Source organism: Narcine bancroftii, chromosome 4 (assembly GCF_036971445.1).
Source record: "Narcine bancroftii isolate sNarBan1 chromosome 4, sNarBan1.hap1, whole genome shotgun sequence".
NCBI lineage: Eukaryota > Metazoa > Chordata > Chondrichthyes > Torpediniformes > Narcinidae > Narcine > Narcine bancroftii.
In genome coordinates, this window is record NC_091472.1 from 310,523,877 (window position 1) to 310,540,418 (window position 16,542).

The following is a 16,542-nucleotide window of genomic DNA, read 5'->3' on the forward strand; positions in this document are numbered from 1 at the left end:
TTTTTTCACTTAACCACGATGTCAACAGAATCCTGTGTCTTACCTATTCAAAATATGAAGTTTGCTTAAAAGGGAACAAAGATTCACCTGCCATAATCTAAAATTTCACAAATATCACAGTACCTTGTTTTATCAGGACAGAGGAGCGCAGTATATTGTGGTCTTTTTAAAATTTAGACATCCAGCACCGTAACAGGCCATTTCAGCCCACAAGCCCGTGCCGCCCAATTACACCCTATTGACCTACAAACCCCGGTATGTTTTTAAGGGGGGAGGGAGGGGAACCTCACACAGACAAGAGGAGGACATACAAACTCCTTACAGACAGTGCGGGATTCAAACCCCAGTCCTACTCACTGGTGCAGCAAAGGTTTTGTGCCGCCCCGGAGTTAGTGGCTTTCTTGCAAAAATTTAACACTATTGGATAATAAAGATCTCGATAAAAGTCGATGGGAATTTAATTGACATTTATAACATGCAGTACATTCCAGATTGATGGCAGTCATTGTTCTGGGAGAAGCTTCATCAAGTTAAATAAACAGATATAACTTCTGCATAAATATTATTGCCCTTTGAAATAATCCCTTTTTTTGTTATAAAATTAGTTTCAATTTTGGCTCAACTATTCAAGTAACAAAATGTTTCAAAAATATCTATTTGCTTGTAGTTTAAGGTCAATGGAAGAAAAATTTAACTAAAATGTAAGCCAACTGCCTTATTTTTCTTCAGAGAACACTCAATAACCTTGACCTCATTTGTATAGTGTTTCCAAAGAACAGAAAAACTCTCATAGCTTTTTTTTCTCCCCCCCCTATCATTCAGAAAGTTAATACGATGCAGACTTGTCCAAGAATGGAAGGTCTGTTCACTGTCCAGACTTGGAGTTGTTCTCAATCACGATCGTCGAGGTAGTGATCAAAGTGTGGAACCCATCTGGTTAGCTTCACAGTAAACAAACTGGCCCGACCCTTGCCGCCAGTTTGCATGAGCATCAAAAAGAGACTTGCTGTGCTTCTTTGTCTGGTTGAGTACTGCACTTTGATGTTATTGTGCCCATGGTAACAGGCCATTTTGGCCCACAACTCCGTGCCCTCCAAATTACACCCCATTCCATTAACCTACGCTCGGGGGGGAAAACCCACGCAGACGTGGGGAAACCCCTTTTCCTGATGGGGTTGCGTGAACAATATTTAATACTATATTTAGAATGTAACAAACATGAAATTCTTCCATAAGACTTTGACCAGCTCCCCTCATAGAAATGAGGTCCCCAGTGAGGAACGAACTCTCAACCCCTGGTTTACAGGACCAGTGCTCAAACCACTGAGCTAACAGAGACTTGTCTGGGGTCCAATGATGAGTTAGTTCATAAAGCCTCTTGAAAAGTAGAATAGTTGTGTGTAATCTTTCACCCGACTGCTACTTTGAAAAGTCCCAAGTGTATTAAACATTTCTTAACAAAACTATGTCAAACATTATAAACATGGTTGATATATTGACGAAAGATGTAATGTAACCAACCATGCCACCTCAGTGACCTGAGAATTTTAATTAAAAATCTAAGTTCTGGAACTGGAAAGGTCATGGGTTCAGTAGTGTAAGGTAAAACATCATGAGATGGGAATGTGTAGGGAGTTACCCTGTACAGGGCAGTAACAAGAAGGGGAGGTGTCCTTGTACTCCTGTTAGGTAAAACATCATGAGATGGGAATGTACAGGGCTGTAACAAGATGTGAATGCATCCTTGTACTTACAAGATAAGAGAGACATTGATGGATTGAGAGGCAGGAAGCTAGCAGGGAAAGGATAGCAACAGTTTTAGTCATTGGACAAGTAATGATATGATGATGTTCTAAGCATGTATCCAAGGGTATAAAAAATCACCATTTTGCTGATAACGGCAGAATGCATTCTCCGACTAACCTGGTTGGTCGCAAGTGTTACAATCCGGTAATAAAGAACAAAGAACCCTGATTTCGACTCAGCCTGGTGTTTGTCTCACTCATTCATGAACAAAACAGACCTAACAGTAGTCATGAAATTGTTGAACGGTTAGAACATTTTAGCTGGTTCACAAATACCCTTCAGAAGTGTATACGGAAGCCATACGGATTTTGCCTAACCTATATGTAGCTCCAATCAGAGAACCACAGAACACTACAGCACAGAAACAGGCCCCTTTGGCCCTTCTAGTCTGTGCTGGACCATTTTTTTTGCCTAGTCCCACTGACCTGCACCCAGTCCATCGCCCTCCATACCTCTCCCATCCACATACCTGTCCAAATTCTTCTTAAATGTTAAAATTGAGCTCACATTCACCACTTCAGATGGCAGTATTTCCCACACACCCACCACTCTCTGTGTGAAGAGATTCCCCTTCATGTTCTCTCTAAAAAAATATTCTCCTTTCACTCTTAACCTCTGATTTGTAGCTTACCCAGCCTTGATGGAAAAAGCTCATCTATATTTACACTATCCCCCTCATAATTGTAAATACCTCTATTAAATCTCCCCTCATTCTACTATGCTCCAGGGAATAAAGTCTGAACCTTTTTAACCTTTTCCTGGAACTCAGTTCCTGAAGTCCGGGCAACATCCTAGTAAAACTTCTTTGCACTCTTTCTCTTATTGATATCTTTCCTGTAGTTAGGTGACCAAAACTGCACACAACACTCCAAATTTGGCCTCACCTACGTCTTGTACAACTTTACCATAACATCCCAACACCTATACTCAATACTTTGATTTACGAAGGCCAATATGCCAAAATCCTATCCACCTGTGATATCTCTTTCAGGGAATTATGTATCAGTATTCCCAGATCCCTCTTCTACCGCCCTCCTCAGTGCCCGACCATTTACCATGTATGTCCTTTCTTGGTTTGTCCTTCCAAAATGCAACACTTCACACTGGTCTGCATTAAATTCCATCTGTGATTTTTTCAGCTGGTCCAGATCCTTCTGCAAGTTTTGAAAACCTTCTTCACTGTCCACAAAGCCTCCAATTTTGGTGTCATCTGCAAACTTACCACATTATCATCCAGCTCATTGATATAGATGACAAACAACAATGGTCTCAGCACTGATCCCTGAGGCACACCACTAGTCACAGATCTCCAGTCTGAGAGGCAATTACCCATCACTACTCTCTGTGTTCTGCCGTCCAGCCATTGTCAAATCCAGTTCACTGCTACACCATGAATACCTAGCATCTGAACCTTCTTGACAAACCTCCCATGCAGGAGGTTAATCTATACAGACAACATACACAGCCTTGCCTTCATTAACTTTCCTGGTAGCCTCTTCGATTAGACCCTATAAAGATTGGTTAAACGTGACCTACCATGCACAAAGCCATGTGGACTATACTTAATCAGTCCATGGCTCTCCAAATAATTGTGTATCTGATCTCTTAGAACACCTTCCAATAATTTAACTACTACTGACGTCGGGCTCACTGGCCTATAATTTCTAGGGTTACTTTTGGAGCCTTTTCTTTTTTAAAAAAAAACACAACAGAACAATGGGAGCTATCCTCCAATACTCTGGCACCACACCCGTGGCTAAGGACATTTTAACTATTTCTGTCAGAGCTCCTACAATTTCTATATTACCCTCCCTCAAGGCCTGAGGGAATATCTTGTTGGACCTTGGGGATTTATCCACCCTTATTTGCTTTAAGACAGCAAACATTTCCTCCTCTTTAATCTGTATGATCTGACTACTTATTTTCCTTACTTCCAACAACTCTGCCCATGAGTGAATACAGATTAAAAAAAAACCTTTCAAGATCTCCCTCATCTCTTTTGGCTCCATTCAAAGCCGATCACTTGGATCTTCAAGGGGACCAATTTTGTCCCTTGCTAACTTTTTGCTCTTAATATAACTTCGAACCCCCTAGGATTTTCTTTCACATTGTCCGGCAAAGCAACCTCATGTCTTTTAGCCTTCCTGATTACTTTCTTGAGGTTTTTCTTGCATTTTTTATACTCAGAGTACCTCAATTGCTTCATGTTGCCTATTCCTGCTATAAACACCTCTCACTCTCTCCTTCTGAACCAGATCCCCAATATCCCTTGAAAGCCACGGTTCCCTGTCCCTTCTAATCTTACCTTTGATCCTGACAGGAACATGTAAACTCAATACTCTCAGAAATTCACCTTTGAAGCTCATCCACTTGCACATCCTTTTACAAAATCAATCTGTCCCAATCCACACATTCTAGATCCTTTCCCATTTCCTCAAAATTGGCCTTTCTCTCGTTTAGAATCTCAACCCAAGGCCCAGCCCTATGCTTCTCCATAATTAAATTGAAACTAATGGCATTTTGATCACTGGACCCAAAATGTTCCCCTGCACATACCTCTTGTCACCTGTCCTGTCTCGTTCCCCAATAAAGATCCAGTATTGCACTCTCTCTAGTTGGTACCTTTATTATATTGATTTTAGGAAACTTTCCTGAACATATATGACAAACGTCAAGCCATCCATCCCTTTTACAGTACGGGAGTCCCTGTCAGTATGGGGAAAGTTAAAATCTCCTATCACAACCTTGTGTATCCTGCAGCTCCCTCCCATCTCTCTACAGATTTGCTCCTCCAATTCTTGTTAACTATTGGGCTGTCTATAATCCAATCCTGTGAGCGTGATCATACCTTTCCTGTTCCTCAGCTCCACCCTTATAGCCTCTGGTCTGTCCAACCTGAGCACAGCTGTAATATTTTCCTTGACGAGCATTGCAACTCTTCCCCCACCCTGTTCTATCGTGTCTAAAGCAACGGAAGCCCAGGACATTGAGCTGCTGGTCCCGCCCCTCCTCCAACCAAGTTACATTAATGACCACAATGTCATAATTCCACATGCCAATCAATAATCTAAGCTCGTCTGCCTCTTCTACAATATTCCTTACATTTACATTTCCACCACATTCAACTTGTTGACCTAATGGTGCATGCAATTTTAACTTTTTTTTCTCTCCTCCACTCCTATCTGTTCTGGTTCCCCTCCTCCCCCCTGCAAATCTAGTTTAAACCCACCAGAGCAGATTCCTGGCCAATCATGATCCCTAAGCCAAATGCTACTTAAAAAAAAAGAGCAAAAAATATATTTTTGCTCTCTTGAAACTTCTCTGCACAAACAGACTGTTACACATTGACGGACTCTCCAGTAGAACTTTATTGGGTGTGAAATATCTTTATGCCTTGAGGATGTGTGTGCTGCAATACAAATGCAAGTTCTTCCTGGTAATTTACCTCATTTCCAGATGGGTTGTTTAAGTGGGAAATGGTTTGGCACAAAACAGTTGAGGCAAACATTAGTCCACCTAACATACCAGCTTATAAGTGAGGTTTATGTGAACAGCCACGCAACACTCAGCTACAGATCCACGACATGCTAGTTCTTTGGATAGATAACATCATTGTTAAGTACATAAACAAGTGAGGAAAGATTTATAGCAAACCTAATGTAAGAATACATATTGATGTTGGCACCTTAGCCCATGACTGATAGGGTCTATTCATTGATCAAAAAAATCTATCATATCCAAGCATTAACAAAATACTGCTTTCTTCTCGAAGACTTTTCCTAATGAAAATAAGTAATTCTGTTCTCCAAGTGTAGGAGTAATTGACCAACTATATAGCCCTCATGGTGCAAGATTTTCCATCAAGCTTTCACTGTTTCAACCCAGAACTACTCAAAGATTGTGCAATTCAATGATGGGTATAAATCTAGAATGATTTCAAGAATACAATGAAAGACATCTGTAAGGAGTTTCCCTCTTTAACATTAATTAAGCAATTTTCATCGAGGATTTACTAAAATGTGGATGTTTTGATTCCTTATTACTCTCGAAAGCAATGTGGAAAGTTGAGTTACACACAAATGATTTGCTGGTATTAATTATAGTTGAAAATGTGAAAGCGATTGAACAGTGGTTCTTGTGGTTCAAGAACAGAGGGCCCAATTTCTCCCCACAATTACCATGAATGAACTAACCAATATTACGCATAACACTGGCTACCTTTAAAATAGATCACCACTTGCAAGATGGAAAATAATCAAATTAGATGTCAGTTCTGCTCATCCACAGGACCTTCAATAAAGCAACATTTTTTCCTGTGGACTGTTAGGTCTCAAAAAGGAAAAATCCCCCAAACCCCAGGTCAGTCAATCAGTCTGAAAACACAGTCCACAGAACCTGATCTCAAAGTTCAATGTCCAAGTTCGTTCCTTTAACGGATAACAAAGGAACGGCAAACTGAAAGTCGGAGAGAGAAAAAAATGACGTTGCAGTAAACTTACAAATCCTTTGCCGGCTTCCTCAGATGACTTCCCTTGGTTCTCGAAGTGTGGTTTTTAGCCACGAGTGTCACCTTTTAAGTCGCACTTGAATTCAGTCTTTCCCCTGAAGAGGGGGGTCAGCCAGAACTTTTCTCTGTGAATCCTTGGATGCTCCAGGCTGCTTCACAGCTGGATTCTCCCCGTTCTTGAAAGTGCCAAACCATTAATACACTTGCCTCTCTCTCTCCACAGCTCGACCTTGGCAAGTCAGCATTGAGCTGGACCACAATGTTACAGAAATCCATCCTTTATAATGACAGTCCATGTTCCATAATAGGCTTTCCACTGAAGTTATTGATTATGGGCAACAGCACCCTCCGAGAGGTTTGTGTTCATACAATACACCACTGTTATATTGCTCTGCCAAGACCTACCTCTGAGTTCCTCAATGTATCAACAAGAGAAAAAACGTACTACTTGGTCCATCTAGGGAATTCATTTCTCAAATTGATTAGATGTAATCTGCAATTTGTCAGAATGCTACTGTATTAATATCTTGCTTGATGCTTGAAAATAGGTTAACGGAGTTGCAATCAACTACGATGAGTTGGTCCTTTTGTAGACAGACTTGCTCAATATTTCCACATTGCCAAGCTGATGTCAATGGGTCATAAAAAGAGTTAAGGGTTATGGGGATAAGGCTGGAAAGGGGTACTGATGGTAGTGATCAGCCATGATCTGTAAAATGGCGGTGCTGGCTCGACGGGCCGAAGGGCCTACTCCAGCTCCTATTGTCTATTATTTCAGCTTTTAGTTACGAGTCAAATTTTATACACTTAAATAAACAATCCTTCCCTTTAAACAGTGATCCCCAAGACTAGATTGTCCCAAGAGGAACTATTCTCTCTCCACAATTTAAAACCATGTGAGGTCTTTCACGTTTCAGAAGTCTTCACACGTACTTCTAAAATCAAAAAGATTAAAGTCCATTCTAACCAACTTATTGTACCCAGATATTTTCAAGTAAACTTTTGCTGAGTAGCCTTGAATGCATTTATACCCTTAAGGAGACCAAAACTGTTCACAATACTCCAGATGTGATCTTAATACATCAACACAAGAAAAGCATATTATAACCCAGTCTAGATGCTATAGAAATGTAATAGAATGTTGTGCTATTGATCCAAGACATCAAACCAGTACACGTGTCCAGGGTTGCATTGAGGCTGAATTTCACTTGAGCTCAGTCGCCTTGACGGAGCCTGTTACTGAGCATCAGTACAGGTAGTGGGCCTAGGTGGCCTGATAACAATTTTCATGACCTTCTAATGGCTGATGCTTGAAAACTGGTTAATGGAGTTGCAATTGACTAGTATAGTTTAGTCCTTTTGTAGGCAAGATAAACCTGATCAGTATTAGAGGTATTTAAAATTGTGTGGGGGATAGACAGTGTAAATGTAGGTAGCCTTTTTCCACTGGTTTGTATCTCACCTACCCACAGAGGACATGGGTTAAGAGTGAAAGGGGAAAAGTTTAGAGGGAACCTCTTCACACAGAGAAGGGTGAGGGTGAGGAATGAGCTTCCAGCTGAAGTGGTGAATGCGGCCTCAATTTTAAGAGGTTTTTGGACAGGTACATGGATGGGAGAGGTATGGAGGGCTATAGACTGGGTGAAGATCAGTGGGACAAGGCCAAAAAAAATGATTCGGCACAGAGTAGAATGGTCAAAGAGGTCTGTTTCTGTGCTGTAATGTTCTATGGTTCTATGGACAGCTTTCTGAGTAGTGGCTTAGACAAATTACTTGCTTAACATCATATTCTAAATTGGGGTACAAGACTGACGTGTTAAATTTGAATAATGGGGGTTAGATAATAGAACATTCCTTGCAGTCTTACCTGTTGAGATGTGCTTTTTTAATCCTAACATAGAGCATCTTTATGAACAGAAACCCTCACAAGAGAAGTGAATTTTCAGCTAGAACGGTTAAGAATTGATGCATAGCAAAATTGACATGGTGTAAAATCGATTGTTGTTTTGGGGTGTGAGTGAAATTATGTAGGACCAATTGTTCTGAACAATGAGAACCGGGGGGGGGGGTGAGAGCCGGTGGGGGAGGGGGGTGAGAGCTGTGGGGGGGTGTGAGAGCCGGGGGGGGAGGGGGTGAGAACCGTGGGGGGGTGTGAGAGCCGGGGGGGGGGGGTGAGAGCCGGGGGGGGGGGGGGGTGAGAGCCGGGGGGGGGGGGGGGTGAGAGCCGGGGGGGGGGGGGTGAGAGCCGGGGGGGGGGGGGAGGGTGATAAATCTGCTGAATTTGTTGCCACAGGTGATTGTGAACACCAGGTCATTGGGTGTATTTAAGGCAGAGATTGATAGGTTCTTGATTAGCCAGGGCATTGAAGGATATGGTGAGAAAGCCAGGGACTGGGGCTGAGTGGGGAAATAGATCAGCTCCTGATTAAATGGCGGGGCAGACTCGATGGGCTGAAAAGCCTATTTCTGCTCCTGTGTCTTATGGTCTCGTTACACAAGATGGATGTGACTGGCAGGATAAGGAACATTCCAAAAGATTCTACAGATATATTAAATGGGATAGAATTGGTCCCATTAAAGATCACAAGGCAATCTTTGTGTGGAGCCACAGGAGATGGGTGAAACTTTCAGTATATATTTCTCATTGGTCTTGTAAAAAAGATCATGGAAGCCAAGGAAATGCGTTGCAAGGTCCTGGACCATATTAGAAATACAGGAGGTACTGGCAGCCTTGGACAAATCCCCGGAACCTGATCAAATGCACCTTTGCATTTAAGGAAGAAATTGTGGAGGTCCTTACTAAGATATCATCTTTGGAACATTGTGGTGCTGTTATCTAAAAGGGCCACAAAGACAGGCCAAGGGAACAACAGCTTCATACCTTCAAGATATGAGGTACAACGATTGGGATCTCATGATTCAGCTGTGCAAGGTATTGGTGAGTCTACCCTTAAGAGTACTGTCGAGCTCTGGTTGCCCAGCTAGGACACAGACAGCATATAATAAGCACAACTCCATTACAGCACCACCTGTAAGGATGCACATTCTTCCCGTATCTATATGGCGTTCCCCCCCACCAGGTGCTCCAGTTTCCTCCCACCCTCCAAAACATGCAGGTTTGTAGGCTAATTGGGTGACATGGGTTTCAATGACCAGAAATGGCTTTTGAAGTGTTGAAATAAAGTTTTTAAAAAAATTTTCAAAAAGCAAAGGATATTGCTGGGACCAAAGGGCTTGTGCTCCATATAGAGGGAGACTGAATAATCTGTCTCTCGTCCCTGGCACATAGGAGGCTAAGGTGTAATCATATTGAAGTTGATCAAAAAGTAGATGCTCAGTCTATTTTCCAGGATAGATGATTCCAGAAGGACCGGCGGTACAATTGTTTTCCACTCGGATGATGGTCTGTATCTGGAACGAGCTCCCAAAGGAAACTAGAAGTGAGCATTCTGGGTGGGTTGTACCGAAGAGCCTGCTCTATGCTGAATGACTGTTTGACGTAGGTAATGTTGAATGTTTCTTCTATTAAATACATAGAACGTACAGCTCAAAACACGTGTACCTTGTTTATCTCTTATCTTGTAGCCACTGGAACCTTTTAATTTGTTAATTCTGTTAAGCACTAAGCATTTTAAGATCATTGCAGAGCGACATTGATTGCTGCAGACAACCCCCAAGATATGTACACAAGTATGAAGCAAATTAGCCCATCAATTAGACTATAGAATATGGTGCAAAGTTCGAGTCACCCAGCTTACGGAAAAGATGTCTAAGCAAGAAAAAGGGTGCAGAGAAGATGCATGAGAATGGTAGAAGAGTTAAAAAGGAGGCAAGATGGGCTGGGCCTCTTTTTTACCCCCCCCCCCTTGGAAAGCAAGAGGCTGACCTCAGTACACAAAACGATAATGGGCATAGATAAGGCGAATGCCTTCTCTTGTGGGGGGGGGGGGGGGGGAGACTAAAACTAGAGTGTGTAGATTTAAACTGAGGGGGCAGTTAAAAAGAAAATGGATGTGTGTGGAATTAACTATTAGAACGTGGCAGAGGTGGGTACATTTGCAACATTTAAAATACATTTAGATGGGTGAATGAATAAGAAATAAGAAATGTTTAGAGAAATTAGCCCAACACAAGCAAATAGGACTAGCTTAGGCAGATGAGTTTCCTTGCTGTAAAACTATGACTACAATACATGTGGAAATTTTTTTTTTTAAAGTTAACCTATTTTTACAACTGCAGGATTAGGACCCCAATAGCATTTCCCTCCCCCCTCCCCCCACCCCCTCCTCGGCTGCCCGACTCCCCACTTGCCAAATTTTGGAGCTTTCCGGATTTTAGATGTCCGGATAAAGGATCGTGTACCTGTACCTTCCAGTTGTCCCACGTGCATTCCACTGAGGATACAAGAATGCTAATGGAGCTGTGCCACTAATCTGATATTATTGTTGTTGGAAAAATTACCAAGCAGCATCCAATTGTACATTATTTTAGTTTATTTAAAAATCATTTAACTGGTAAAAGTTTAAAGCAAAACTGTACACGAGCTAAACTATTTATTCAGCAAAATCACTGGTCGTGAATGAGGATTAATTTAAATACGATTAAATGTTTCCACAGTTTTAAAATGTGTGCTGGGCTTAAGAAACAGCAACAGGGCAAACAAGTTTGAGAAAAATCCCTCCAATCTCGGTCTTTCTGCTGCTGCAGCCCCACAGCATCAAGAATGATTTTCTTCCACTCCAGTTTTGTATTGGGAGGTTGCTAAATGAAGCTAGTGTGAGAACAGCAGAGCACGGAGTGATGAATGCATACAAAGCTGCAATTCTTGGCCAGGTCTCTTCCAGAATCGATTCGGGTTAAATTAAGGATAAGTAGCAAAAATGAATGCTCCTTCCATTTAAAAAAAAACACATCCTTTCAGTATTTCAAAGTTATGATGTACGTCGAGATGGTCTGTTCCTCATTCAGAAAACGGACCAAACTAAAGCTCTCAAACATTAAAGGCGTAATTACAGCAGGAATCACTACTGGATGTTAAGACTCCAATTCGTGGTCTCAATTTTCCTTTTTAAGAAAAAAGCTGAACAAGAGAATAAAGTTTCCAACAAACATGTTAACAAAGGAGTCTGTGATTCCAATAGGAGTATAGGAAATGGCACCCCTCCCTGACCTGATAAGCCACATACCAATATGTAATTTCCAAAGAGCTGGATAGAATAGTGTTTTACTACATCTAAGTGTCAAACAGCCAGTTAGAATTAATAAAAGGTCAGCTGTGGTGAACGTGAAGTAACCTGGTGTTTTATTATTCATCATGGAAGATACACAAACTTGAAAAATGTAAAACATATAAAAGAGCTTAAGGGCTGCCATCATACAAGATAAATATTCATACAGTCATTGCGTACAACAGGATACAATGAGAATGAAATTTAACAAGCTCTCCACTGAAGTTAGTTTTATAAAAAAAATTATACTATGCTTTATACAAACATCACATTTGTTCTGAATAATGTGCAGTGGATTGCTAGAATTGTTTTGAGATCTCAGCCTTCCTACAGAATTTGTAGATAGTACAGTGTGTTTGAGTAATATTGTTTAAAATTAAAGGAAATAGAACTATTGTAATAAATTCAAATATATGCAACTAATAAATCATTTATTGTCCATGAATAATGATAGGTGCAAATCTTTGCCTGCTTTACCTGAAATAATTTACACAGGAAGTTGGATCATCTCCAAATAATGATTATATAAATTTTCCTCTGCATCTTTAACAGCGTCAAGATGTTTTTTAACACAGCTGTTTCTTGTACACAAATGATTTTAACTTAATCAACCTTGTAGTGAGAAGTATAAATGTAGTTGCTAAGTGAAACCAGTTTGCCACTATGCAGTAAAATCAATCAAGCATATCAATACCAACGTAATAAAATTTACCAGTCTACAATGAATGTCTATGAAAAATGATTCTGTTCCATAACCGTTCTTTAGACTAAGGTGAAACAACTCTACAGTTATTAGTCTGTCAAGCTGTACTGCAGAACATGAAGTTACATTGAACCTTGTCTCCGTGAAATTCCAACTTAAGCAGAAGATGTAATACTTTGCTTGTAGACAGCGTGGTATGCATTTCGCAGGAGGACGTAGGGAAAACAAGATTCCAGCAGATCCATTGTCAGAAAGGGAGATTCTTGAACAATCTGTGGAAAATTCCACCCACAAATCACCAATGGATGATGTACAGTGGCCTTCCAATGAACAAAGTAGGCCACAGTATTGCTTATATCATAAAGCAAACAAACCACAAAGGCCACAACAATACTGTGATCAGCTCAGCCAGAGCACCATAAATATTATAATGAACAAAGTAAAGGAGGTCTAAGTGCAGAGTTAAAACAAACTCGGTTGATCATTTTTCAAAGCTAGACAAGCGGGATGTTTATAGATAAGCTCATGACATAAAACATGACTACTGATTATAAGCCATTATCCTGCTTATGAGTTTATTGGAGTCAATATATTTTATCACGTTATTCCCTACTGTGTCTGAAAAGCCTAGGCTTCAAAAGGATTGAATTGTTGCACTATATAGACAGGAATACAACTGCAATCAAAATACATATACAAGTTTGTTATTTGGTGATAACATTGCTAAGTTGTACAGATGACCTATGAAATACAAAGGAATAAAGCAAGAGCAGTATCTGCATTCAACTCTCACTGGAAAATAAGTCTGGGCAAAAGTTTAAAGAAATAATTCACTGCATGGTTGGCACAGGCGGAAGGGAAATGATCTACTTTTCTAAATCTCTGTACCTTCATTGTGAACAATGCAACTTGATACTCACCATGTCAAGCAGAAGATAAACAGATTCCCTATTTCTGGTAGTGGTCTTGTCAGTTTCTTGTCCAATTTTCAACAAACTTGAAGATGCAAGCTGGAGAAAAAAAAAACATTTCCTGATAAGTGATGTTGATCTAAAAATACGACAACGACATTTTTTAAATCAAGAAATACAATAAATATGAATATTCGTAGCAAGTGAAAAGTTGAACAAAAGGGCTGAGGTTAGTTGCCCATCTACGATGCTGCAATAAGAATTAATAAATAAAAATCGAAAAAACAAAATGAACATTGAATGTGGGAAACTGTTTTTGTGGAGACCAGGGATGGTGGAGAGCCAAGTACTGAAGTTATTCAATATATTTGTGCTCTACTTCAGTGCATTAGAACTGAATTTAGAAATTAATAGCAAAGCAGGTTTAGTTAATCATATCTCATAAATAATAAACAAAGCACAAATTTTATATTAATCCATTAGGATTAATGTTTCAATGCAGGAAAAGAATCCCAGGAGATGGGATTAGTTTGAATTAGCATCATGTTGACCCAGACATTATGGGTCAAATGACCTGCTCATTTCAGAGCACAACGGTGAAGCTATTAAAATGTAAGCCAAGGCAGCCTGGTTGGTGTAGTGGTTGGCACAACATCTTAACAGCACCAGCGATCGGGACAAGGGTTCGAATCCCACACTGTCTGTACGTTCTCCCTGTGTCTGCATGGAGAATCAGTGGCTCCAGATTCCTCCCACTGTTTGAAGCGAACCGGCAGTGTAGGTTAATTGGGCGGCACGGACTCGTGGGCCAAAATGCCCTGTGACTGTGCTGTATGTGTAAATTTTCAAAAAAAATTAAAGCAAGACACAGGAATTACAAACAACAATTAAAAAAATGGTAGGGATATCAAAACTATATAAGTTTTTAAACATGAAGTGACTGAAAAACTTTGGGCCAAAAGGTTCTAATTGCAGATCTACAAATGAAAACATTTCAAATACCTAACAGATCAGGCAAGAAACCATAGAAAGTTTCTTTCTCTTTCCCTCCCCCCCCCCCCCCCCCCCCAAACAATGTGGTTTCTTTTTACAGATACTATTTTCTGGTTTTATTGCAGAATTTAAGCATCCTGCAATTTTTCAACATCAATACTCTAAATTAGTTTTCAGTGGAGGAACCCGATTCACAGGATCGTGTTATGGTTGGTTTGTTTAGTTTAGCTCATTTAAGTTCAGTGGCTTCTCCCTTCTGGGCTGCAAAGGATGGGATCTCACGTTGACTCACCAACTCCCATTGTTCGAATAATAATCATCAAACTTCACACTGGTAAGTGCTCGTTTAACGTCAGAATGCAAATTTAAAGGCAGCATGGAAAAGAACCGAAGATTTAAGATTTCTACACAAGTTTACAGTTACATAAAACTAAAACCGAAGATGTGAAAGGCAAAAACATTGGTAATAATTTTCTGAAGGTCTCCAGATTCATGTACTGTATCTTTGGCTGGAATATTGAATGAGATGCACCGTTATTTGGGGATAGAGGGGAGGACAAAGAAACAAGGTCACTGAAAGATCGCAAAACTCAATTCTCTCTTTTGTGGAATCTTTGGACAATCGTATAATGATCTAAAATATTAAGTGGATTCTGGGACCAACTTTGAGAGAGAAGTGACCTCGACTGAGTCACGATGTACTAAAATCGCCACCAATATGATTCACTCCACAGAAACACAACACCAAGTAGCAACTAAAGAATACCAAATGCAGCAAAGACCGTGTCCAGACCATATCTCAGCAGTGCCGACCTGCATTCCAAACTACCTGTTCTTCCAGTTAAGCTGTTTCAGTAGTAACCCAGCGTCGGGCAAATAGCTATGCTGTTTTTCTATTAAAAAAACCTGAACCAATTAATTTAATTACCATCCATCAGCCTATCTCAATAATCAATGTGATGGATGGTGTCATGAGCAATCAAGCAGACAGCACTTGCTCACCAATGCCCTGTTTGAATTTCAACAGAACCATTTCATCCAGATCACACCACAACCTTAGTCCAAAGATAGTCAAGGATCCAAGCTGTCTGAACAAAGATTGGAGTGGCCTAGGGCCATACCCCCACAGACTCCCTCAATGAGGTCTCTGCACGGTTGTCACCACTGACCAGGAACCTACCTGCACTAATTACAAATAGCGTGGCAACATGAGCAAGATAAAGGTTGGCAATTCTGCAATAAATGATTTGCCATCTCAACCTAAAGCCTTTTTCATCCAGAAGTTAGAACTCTTGGAATATTCTCCATCGACTTGGATGAGTGTTGTGCCAGCAAGTCTTATCAAGTCATTGTTGGACAAAGCAGCCCACTTGACTTAAACCTCGTCAACCACCAATGGAGCATTGTGGTTGCAGTTACTTGCTCGGACCACAGTGACAGTACCTCCTAAACTTGATCACGATCAAGGGTCACAGGTAGAGGAGCACCACCATCTACAGGTTCCTATTTAGATCACACACTAGACCAACACCACTAGTCCTAAATCCTGGAACTCCTCCAACTAGCACTGCAAAGAGGCAACTCGACATTTTGTCTCAAGGGTAATTAGGAATGGGCAATAAATGCTGGCCTTGCCAGGGATGCCCAGATCCTAAAAATGAATAAAACTTATTGGGTGGTTGTTGTGGAGATCTTAAGCTGCCTAGGAGAGATGAAACCTACATATGTATTTAAGGGAAAAACGTGAAACAGGGAAATATGGCAAAGGATTAGGTAGTGAGGTTGAAAAGTGGAATAGGCGAGAAACTGGACACAGGGAACTTAGCAGCATTTAATTTATACATATAAATATCTCAACACAAGGTATAAGATGAACAGATGATCAAGCTGACTGAAAACATTAGTTATTACTGAAACAGTTTAAAGAGGACAGGAATGGTAAATCATCATTTTTGGTTCCAGGGTTTCTGAATCAGCTGGGGATTGAAGTAAACACAACGGCAGTTAAGTGTTTACAAAAGATACAAGTATAAAGATGCGGAAAGATATGGTGCTGTAAGTATAAATTAATGAGGTAATATGGGTTGATCTGAGGAGACATGACGCCATTGCATTGCAGGAAACAGGGACTGAGGATAGCCACTAGGAAGTAGAGAACCAAGATGAAGGTGGGGGGGTCCTGGCTCTTGGACATTAAGCAGCAGAGAAGGGGATAAGTTTTCTCTTTCTTTTTAAAATTTTATTATTTGATAGAGAAATATTACTTGTATTTATATTTTATATTATATACGATGCAATACAGAATATGAGATATATTAATTATACATCGTCTTATATAATTCTCAAAAAGTGAAATATTCCTATGAGAATTTCACCTCATTCTAATACTGAGAT

General features: G+C 40.4%; 2 protein-coding genes across 6 annotated transcripts in view; one reads left to right on the top strand and one right to left on the bottom strand.

Annotated features, from left to right (window-relative positions):
* Positions 1-9,819, top strand: part of dnajc10 (DnaJ (Hsp40) homolog, subfamily C, member 10) — a 163,265-nt gene extending 153,446 nt beyond the window's left edge. The window contains exons 23-25 of one of the 3 annotated variants that reach the window (XM_069935898.1): positions 6,537-6,668; positions 9,091-9,251; positions 9,664-9,819. In XM_069935898.1, the coding sequence (XP_069791999.1) occupies positions 6,537-6,668; positions 9,091-9,153 (195 nt within the window). In that variant the 3' untranslated portion in view covers positions 9,154-9,251; positions 9,664-9,819. Of the gene's footprint in view, positions 1-6,536; positions 6,858-9,090; positions 9,252-9,663 lie in introns of those variants that run through there. The other 2 variants (XM_069935899.1, XM_069935897.1) reach the window with 2 other exon arrangements.
* Positions 9,820-11,592: 1,773 nt separating this feature from the next.
* Positions 11,593-16,542, bottom strand: part of nckap1 (NCK-associated protein 1) — a 173,353-nt gene continuing 168,403 nt past the window's right edge. For 2 of the 3 annotated variants that reach the window (XM_069935894.1, XM_069935895.1), the window contains exons 30-31: positions 13,165-13,254; positions 11,593-12,516 (exon numbers count right to left, since the gene is read on the bottom strand). In XM_069935894.1, the coding sequence (XP_069791995.1) occupies positions 12,400-12,516; positions 13,165-13,254 (207 nt within the window). In that variant the 3' untranslated portion in view covers positions 11,593-12,399. The remainder of the gene's footprint in view (positions 12,517-13,164; positions 13,255-16,542) is intronic. The other variant, XM_069935896.1, reaches the window with a different exon arrangement.